This window comes from Atta colombica, unplaced genomic scaffold (assembly GCF_001594045.1).
Source record: "Atta colombica isolate Treedump-2 unplaced genomic scaffold, Acol1.0 scaffold224, whole genome shotgun sequence".
Taxonomy (NCBI): domain Eukaryota; kingdom Metazoa; phylum Arthropoda; class Insecta; order Hymenoptera; family Formicidae; genus Atta; species Atta colombica.
The window spans coordinates 553164-563073 of record NW_017259321.1 but is presented as its reverse complement, the minus strand read 5'-3'; the positions used below and the strand labels follow the sequence as shown (position 1 = coordinate 563073).

General features: G+C 33.8%; 1 protein-coding gene across 2 annotated transcripts in view; it reads left to right on the top strand.

Annotated features, from left to right (window-relative positions):
• The first annotated feature begins 240 nt into the window (after positions 1 to 240).
• LOC108688043 (broad-complex core protein isoforms 1/2/3/4/5-like) overlaps positions 241 to 9910 on the top strand; it is an 11965-nt gene continuing 2295 nt past the window's right edge. Inside the window, exons 1-4 of one of the 2 annotated variants that reach the window (XM_018194122.1) lie at positions 241 to 615; positions 1580 to 2027; positions 2113 to 2407; positions 2809 to 3057. In XM_018194122.1, the coding sequence (XP_018049611.1) occupies positions 241 to 615; positions 1580 to 2027; positions 2113 to 2390 (1101 nt within the window). In that variant the 3' untranslated portion in view covers positions 2391 to 2407; positions 2809 to 3057. Of the gene's footprint in view, positions 616 to 1579; positions 2028 to 2112; positions 2408 to 2808; positions 3058 to 9910 lie in introns of those variants that run through there. The other variant, XM_018194124.1, reaches the window with a different exon arrangement.

The window sequence follows — 9910 nt, the reverse complement described above, 5'->3', positions numbered from 1 at the left end:
AACCGGTATCGTAAATCTATTTGCATTTCTCGCATTTTTTGCGTTCAACATCTTTGTTTTTCTTTTTTTCAACGTCCGAATATGTATTTATCTCGTTTTAAGTGCAAAAATTTAGAGATTTCAAGTAACGCGAATTTCATGTATTCGAAATAAAACACAATCCTTTTGCGACAATTATCTAATGGAATGATTTTGATTTTTTTTTTTTACAGACAACTTGTTCTGCATTAAGTTACTATCATGGAATCTGGAAGTAACTTGCCCAATCCGGGCACTTATCCCGGAGGAGATCGTCAGCAGTTCTGTGTCTCTTGGAATTCCCATCAGTCGAACATGCACAGTGCATTTCCAAAGTTACTCAGCTCGGAGCAGTTTGTCGATGTAACTCTGGCTTGTGACGGAGGTTCGATAAAGTGTCACAAGGTTGTATTGTCCGCCTGCAGCGATTACTTGGAGCGTCTTCTGTTGGAGATCCCATGTACCCATCCTGTCATCTTTTTGAGAGACATGAAAATGTGGGAACTTCAAGCCCTGGTTGAATTTATGTATCGTGGGGAGGTGTACGTGGAGCAACAACAACTCGCTACTTTAATGCAAGCAGCGGAAGTTTTGCAGGTACTGTTTTTTGACTTTTTTGGGATGTGTTACAAAACTCAATTCGAGTATCATTTTATCCTTGTTAATCACTGAATATTGAATTTAGAATGAAGGATAAAAGATAATCGGAATTGACTGAATCGAGTTTTAGAACACACTCTTATTTGTATCTATTTGACAGTATTTTGTATCCAATTACAGGGCCGAATTAGGACCATCCTTATTTGCATAATTCAATAATTTTTTTAGAAATTTTTTTCAAAAATGTCGCCCCCTCTCTAATTCTATCACTCTATGTGTTGCATAGGTTAATCTCTGCGACAATATGGTCCAATGTTACTGAAATGTTCTAGCGCTTCAATAGTTACATTTAGTTTTTCAAATATGTGGCGTTTGTAATCATTCTATCATTGTTTACTGAATTCGATGAATATAGAATAGAATACGGATGTCTTCGATTTGCAAAACCAAAACACAGCTAGTATTTCTAACTTCTTTTGTTTCAGCCAATTTTTCTTTAATTCTTTTAGTAATAGTTTTATGTTAGTTATTCATAGTCGGGTTTTATTTTAAGATTATCTTAACCAATATCTTAAGATGTTACAGCTTTGGAAAATTGGCTTATGACATCTTAAGATTATATTTAAGGCTTAAACATAAGAATCGACTATGAATATTTTTAGATTGTGCTTCGATGTACATTGTTAGTATTAAAAATCTATTGTATGTGTAATGTGAACTATATATAGATTTTTGGTACTGGCAGTATATATTGGATTACAACTCTAATAAAGATTATAAGCATATATAAGATTTTAATTTTAAAACGCACAAAGAATCTTAATAAATGTTCATGCTTCTTTATATATTTTATGGATATATTATATTACTACTTTATAGTAATAATAATAATACAATATTATGTTAATATTGTCTTATATGCAAAAACATAATAGGTAACATATTATATATTTTTCGATAGGTTCGTGGCTTATCCACTCAGGGATGCGATAACACAGTGAATGAGAGCAATACACAATCATGTGATTCTAATGCACCTGTCACTCCGTTGACTCCTACTCCCGGTGACAGCAACTTCAAGGTGGAGACTTCATCTAACGATGAAAGTACCTCTGATTTTATCTCATGTACGGCAATGGCTAGCACAGGAAACAACTCGTCCTCTATCACACCTCCTGTTTCACAAAATCCTAACTCCTCCAACTTCGTAAACATGGAACATAGCGAAGCGCTACAACATTTAGAAAAAGCTCTTAGCGCTTGCGAAGCGACTCTTACCGAAACTACAGGAATGGTAAAAATGGAGCCGGATGAGCAGTTTGTACAACAGCAGGATGTCAAACCGTATTCCATTAGTATGGTATCCAGTAATAATTGCAATCCTAGCAGCCCATTCCCTGCGATTGAAGGTGAGCTTAGGTGACTTAATCTTGTATTTTACATTTTATTTGTATATTACATTTATAAGAGTTAAACATTTTGGTACCTTTTAAGGTTATCAAAGACGACAAAGGCGTTCGGAAGAGGAACTCAAGCAAGCTTCAGACATGGTGGCACGCGGCATGACGTTTCAAGTAGCTTCGGAAAAGTACAAGATACCGATCAGCACAATTCGTTTTTACATGGTCAGAAAGGGCATTCTGCAGAGGCGAAAACGCGGTCGCGGCTCCAGCAATCTTGGTATGAATAGCCAACCGAGTAGTCCGGCCAGTCCACCGTATCATATGATGAATTACCGTTTGCCAGAGAGCCTAAATTCCAGCCTACCGTAGTGCTGTACAAAGAAGTAGTGAGTTTTTTTAGAATTCAATTTTGAATTGACAAACATTTTATCACTGCATCATAGAGCTGTTCTAGACCGTCTCGTCAGTTTTTATACTTTTAGCTCCTTTACACGAGTTTATATTTTATTTTCCTCTTTCAATTCACATTGCCTTATTCATTCGTAGCAGCATGTTTGCGTGCTGATTTACAAGATTATTATGTTTACAACATATAATGTATTTTTGCATTTATGCCATTACCGACCTAGTGTGCGTTTTGGAGGTACAGTTTTGTGTCTCGAACAGCTCCGCTCCATGTATATAAAAAAAAGATACCATATGTAAAAGTTCGGACACAGCATTAAGTTAAGAAACTTGCAGGCGATCGTGTCTTACATCATATTTATGTTGGATTCAATGTCCTTAGGAAGACTGCCTGAAAAACCCAGTTTTTTTTAAGTACAAAGATGCATATTATTGTACCATGGATACTGAAGTACACTGGAGTATAATCGTATACTTAGTATGTATTATATTATAATAACTCTACGTAAAGCTAGCGGCAGAACATCGCAATACATAATTCGTGGTTCACCATTCGTATGACATTTGCAACTAGTATGTACGGAAACAAATGTTTGCTAGTAGAGCGATTTTTCAACGAAATCGAAAATATGAGAATTATTACGAATCATTGGTGGTCTTTGTTTGTACACAAGAGTGTACAAACAGCAAACGATAAACTACAAATCAAGGACAGATAGAGACAAAGAAGAGATTTACTTTTCGGTCTTGTCATTCATATGTTATTTCCGAGTTTTGAGTTGGAATATTATTCCTCTCGTGATAGAACTAAAGATACAAACAATTCAAGGCAATTTAATAGTTGTGTCTCTCGGAAAATTGAAATGTGAATGTTAGAAGAAAATCGTTCTTATACTCTTAATGTCCTCGATTTTTTTATATTTGAGACATCTTCCTTGATTTACTCGGCTGTTTGGAAGGCGTTCTATATTTTTTCATTTTTTTTAGCATATTTTTTCGTATGACGGATTTCCGCGAATTTATTGCGAATCAGGAATTGTGAATCATGAATTTATGCTAATGCCACGCGATATGTGGTAGTTTTTAAAGAGGCAGTTTATTCTTAAGTTTTTTGGGATTTTTTTCTTGAATACAATAGAGACAAAGAATGAAGCTTGCGATTTATAATTTATATAATCATATTCTTGTTTTGTTTTATTTCAAGCAGAAGAAATGTTGAATAGCTATGATACATATTGACGCTTTGTTCTTAAAAAGAAAAAGCTACAATTTTTTTAATGACAATGCTTTAAAGCTATTTCTAATTTTTATCTAAAATTATTTTTAGATAAAAATATACTGGAATCTCGAATAGCAAACCTCGAAATAGCGCAAAAAATCCCTTTTTGTGCTGTGAATAGTATGAGTGGGAGAGTAGCCACTAAAACCTTGAATTTTATTGTTTTGGAGTGAAGTAAAAGCAATTTCACTTATAGCGTTCACATCTCTGAATTGCGCGTTATTACGAGGTTTCAGTATAAATCTGTATAAATTTAAACTTTTAATATAATATCATGTTTTTCTTTAAATATTTGACGCATCAATTTGATAAAATTAGAACAAAACAAGAGTTTTTAAGAAAATATTTTTTTGAAGACTTTGAAATGAACTGTCTCTTTAATGTTTGTTCTCGTATAATAAATACATTGTACGGGAACTCCATCCGTCATCCATTACGAATTAATATCGAAAATATTAATTCCATACTTATAAGTGCTTGCGTTGTAATGGCGTCATACTTATAAGGGAAATCTCATTAAAGATCAAAATATTAGATCGAGCGTTGAACAAATATGTTTAAAATCTTATTATTTTGAGACTTTTTTATACGCAGGATTTGTATGTAAGCGCACTTAATGAGACGTTCATTGACGAGAATACAAGTTGTATAGGATATTCATATATCTAAGATAAGAATTCCTTCATGCTGTGGACGAACGCTACGCGTATGGTTAATTATCAGCCGTGTTCCGTTCTTCTACTTAGTGACGATGTAGCTAGCCTATATGGATAGTGTGAGACGTTTTTGAATCCTGCATCAATATCGTTCGTGACAAGGCGGATTTACAAAATACAGTTCAAAAAAAAAAGAAGAAAAGTGAAAAAAAAACAGAAAAAGTGAAAAAGAAGATTGACTATGTCATATAATCGATATTTTTTTAATGACCTCGAAATGTTTTGACGGGAAGGCATTGGTAGCATAAGTTATTTTTTATTACATCATATTTATATATGATTCAGTGAAGCTCAGCTTGCTCTCGATAAGTTATCTGTGGCATCTGTACACATGTACGTATTTACCGAATATTTATCTTTCCGTATTTTTAAATATGCCCCACGGAGGGGTAAAGAGATTCTTAATTACTACACGCTTTATGCCCTGCACCAGAGAGTGACGCTTAAAGATCAAAAATGTATACAGTTGTAGAAAGACAAAAAGACTTGTCCATGATGATCGATTAGTCACTATGTTTAAGACTGGTAACACGTGGCTAATATAACCAGATTAAAGTCTTAGAAAACAGCAATCCTCAATCTATTATATAAATATTTTTGTAGGCACTTTGTCGAGGAAGGTTTCTTCTTTCTGCCTTTATTCTATATATACCTTGATAACTTATACAGTAAGAGGAAAACCGGTATTTATTCGAAGTTTACCATTTAGCTTTGTTGAACATCACAAGAGATGAGAAACGATCATGACGTATGTAGTGTAATGCTTTTTACATGCATAGTGTACAAATAACAGCATTTGTAATTGACGATAAGAATTACCTGATGTCTGTAAAAATCGGGGAGCCTCTCGTTTTTACGGACACTGGTTCTGCCTTTTCAAAGAAGTTTAATTGTGTGACAACAACTGTGGCGCGCATACAATGTAATTGTACGATGTATTGCCTTTGTTAAATAGCATTTTGGATAAAGCCATATTTTTCCATGCAACGCAATAATCCAGCAAAATAAATTACAGTTAAACTGAGAAGCAGCCTAAAATAGGAAAGAGTGCCAGATACAAAACAAAAGTGGATATGAACAATAACACATAGAAGATAAAGTAAAGTTTATCTATCACTTAGAGTATGTAACTGCCTTTCTCTGGCCTCATACTGGATCATTAATTTATTTATATTAGACAATATACAAGATACATGTAAAGGGAAAAACTAATCTAACTTAGAAGGCTTGTTAGAGCTTCTATTAATTGCAGTAAGACTGCTGCCATTCGACTGATGAACACATTCTCAAGAAGCTAAAGTTGAACATTAATCGAAACATATGTCACAGATCTTACATAATTGTATTTATTCTCATTTATCATTTCTTTATGCGATCATTACGTATTTACTCAATTATCTCTGTACATTTCACAATATAGCGATATATCGAAAAAGGAAAGGAAAGAGAAAGGAAAGAAAAATAAGTCGCATATTGGATATTGTGATGTTAATGCGAACTAAAAACATGACTTGCAATTGTTGCCTGTTGTAATGTCCAATAAGAGTTGAATTGTAATGACTTACTCGTATATAGCATTCTTTCCAACAAGGAATCGGTATCGTGTAAATCATTATTCTAAGAGTTCCAGTTGACAAAGGTTTTATACGGATATATTAAACCAGTATTTCAAACCAATGAAAAATAATTAGTTTTCTAATAATAATAATACAATACAATTTTATGTGAATTTAGTACAGTGCTTAAGTCAGTAATGCTCAGCGTATCTAACAGATATTTTTAGTGGAACTCCGTGTCATACTCACATGTATCATAACGTCTTAAAGTATGTAACTAAACCACAATCAAAGAAGTGTGAACGATACTTAATGACTATTATCATAATAGCCACTTATGATAGCAGTAAATAGGTAGCCATTTTGAGGCAGTTTATATTATATTTAATTACACTGTGTATCGCTTTGGTCTCTCCGTTTTTACGATGGTATTATTATTTGTAGATAGAATCATAACTCTAGAATCGATTGAACCTCGGATCATTTATTTGTAAGTCTTTTTTACAGTTACCGAATATCTAATGGATTAAATAGGCAATGCAATTAAAACAAGAAAAAAAAAGAAAAAAAAACATGCAATACACACATACACACGACATACAGAGATCTGTTCGCACAATCAATACGATTGTGATGGATATTTTGTCGCTTGATTTTCGTTGCTTAATTTTTGTTAACTTTTGGACTCTATATACACACACACACACACGCACACGCACACACGCGCACGCACACACACACATGTGTGTGTGTGTGTGTGTGTGTGTGTGTGTGTGTGTGTGTGTGTATGTAAGATTACTTTGAGTTGGCAACAATACCAGGTATATTGACATAATGTAGTATTTTTATATTTTGTTTTTAGCTTAAGTTTTTATTTTTAGTGATTTGATATGATTACTTTATGGTTTGTACGCAGTAAAACTTTCCGAGGTAATATTTTCTATGAGAATCAAGGGCACGTTAAAATAAAGCTGACATTGGCTCATGTTCTACAGAAGTATTTTCGACATTCGCGTTTTCTATCATAATTTTGTATTACGTCGGGAAGCGTTACTCCCATAAACGTAATAAGTATAGACTAAGCATTCTTCTAATTGAAAAGTGATCGATGTAATTAGCTGTATTCTCTTTCTGACGGAACAGATTAGAGATGAAGATTATATCATATATACTTATCAGTCTATACCTATTACGTAATTTCTATATTAGTTGTGCCGATTTAATATGTTTAATATGTTAGTCAGTTTTCTTAAATATGTTAGTCAATTGCATTCAATACGACAAGTGTATTCAATAATCTTAAGAAGTGAATTAGTAATACATAGTTGCTTGCCTATTTACGACAGAAATTACGTGCTTTGATGTTTCGTGAATGAGTTGTGTAGCAACAATAGACGAATCGACGAATTGTAAACATTCAATTTTCTAATTGTAGAGTAACGAATCTAATACGTTATTATTATTAGGGATTTGTATGATGTATCAGGATTATACAATGCCATATTACGCCGAATCGCCGCCGACGCTTCGATCATTGTTCTCCGAAGTTACTCAGTTCCGTTCGCAGTACTCGCGCGACACTGTCCCGAGCGATTCAGTATTATATTGTACATCACGTGCGAAAGCCTTCGACTGCGTCCCGTTCAACGGTTAGATCCTTAAGCATTAGATCCTGTAGAATAGTCCTATTAGTCACACTTATTATTACTACACGAATGTATATTTTGCGCTGTTGTATCGAGAGCCCCTATTCGAAGACGCTCTCCAAGTATGGATCCAAGAACGAATCCAAGAGCTACGAATGAACGTGAGCTGAACATAACGTTCGCTTTCCCCTTGATGTATCTACAAGAAATAACGATTGGCGCAAATTTAATTAATCTAATTAATCGTTTCTATTCGCACATTGATACACATTGAAGCAAGCTCGTTCGTTTGTTCGTTCATGTTTATTTATGCTCTTTACTTCATCGAGATCCACTTGAGCGTACTAAAATCTTCGCTTTCGAGTGCAATATGTCGTTCGACATTTCGTCGCACCACACCGAAAAAAAATTGATTGTTCGATTTGTCAATTGATTATTCATTCGTCGCGTCTCTTTCTTGTCAAGAACTGTTCTGTGGAATGGCAGTATGAATATGTTTCGCGTACGGTTATCGGTGACGGAGTGACGATGTGTCTCTATATCGGATTGTTGTTGTCGTAAGCGCGATTTGAATACGGGCGAGAAGCGTGCGGATTCAGTGTAATACGGTAAAAATATACGTGTACGCGAAAAATACACGTGACACACATACACACGCACACACATACACTGATTACAGAAGAGACATATAAGGGACGAGGAATGAAGCAGAGCGAACTCGTCCCGCGACTGTAATACAATTCGCAGAACGTACCGTGCCGTTCGGTTTTTGCTGATCGCAACAAACCAGCTTTTATAATTCGCGTGTAAGATCACCATCAGGGTGTAAGATCTTAATTAAAGTCGATTACGTGTGTCGTTATAGTAATGTACTGCGTATATAACGAGAAGGTAAAAATTGGGAGATGAAAAGAAGATGGATTCAGTGAGAATAATAAAAGAGAGCTAAAGAAGAGAGAGAATATTAAGAGTGTGACTCTGAGAATGTAATTTTCGAACGTGGACAAATCGGAGTTGCGTAGGAGAGAACGGGTCTTTCCGGCGCAATGGAGATGTCTTGACGGTCGTGTGTGTACATGAGACATTTTTGAAAGTAGCCCTGACTTCCGTAAGAGAGAGAGAGAGAGAGAGAGAGAGAGAGAGAGAGAGAGAGAGAGAGAGAGAATTAAGAACGATTAAAGATATTGTGAAAGCATGCGTCATCCGAAAGAGATGTACGAAATTGCGTTTGTCGCCAACGATTCGCGCCGATTTATTCGATAATTATTATTTTTTTAATTCTAATTACTATTAACACACACACATACATACATACATACATACATACATACATACATACATACATACATACATACATACATACATACATACATACATACATATATACACACACAAGAGGATTGTTTTTTCATTATTATACTTTCTGAACTGATACACACAGTGCAATAAGTTGAAGTGAAACAAATATATGTTTGTTTCACTTCAACTTATTGCACCGATTCAGAGTGCAGCAATAAAAAAACAGTCCTCTGTGTGTGTGTGTGTGTGTGTGTGTATATAAAATATATATATGCATAAATATATATAACAGACCTAATATATCTTGAAATTTGCGAATCAAAACAATAAAAAAATTTTCAAAAAAATTAAGTAAAAAAGTTACATGGAAATGAATTTTATTTTAAGAATTTTATTTTAAGCAATAGTTCGTGAATAATTTATAAAATTTATCATACTTAGACCCAGTTGATTTATCATCGTTACTCTGACTTTAAGCAAAGCTTAAAACTCTCTCTGTCTTTGTCTTTCTCTTTCGCTTTAAAACAAGACAGAGAAAGACTAACAAGACTAAGTTTCAAGTCTTAAAGTCAAAGTTGGTGCAACCGGATCTTAACCCCTTATTATTTCACAAACTATTGCTTAAAATCAAAATTTATCATGTTTAATATGATTACAGACTACGTTTAAACACTGATCTGATAATTCGTTAATATTACCGTACATGCGTTTTATAAATAAGTAATTGTCTAATCTGTAATCTGTAATGATTAATCTGTAATGATTAATATTATATCTAAATTCGATTAATTGATTATATCTAAACTTACATCTTAAAAGCTATTACTTGAAATAAAAATTTAAACATAACTTTTTTACTTAATTTTTCGAAAATTTTCTTGCTGTGGTTTGATTCGTGAATTTCCGTATACAATCTGTATACAATATTTATAATATACGTATGTTTATAATATATATTATAAATATATATACGTTTATTATATATATA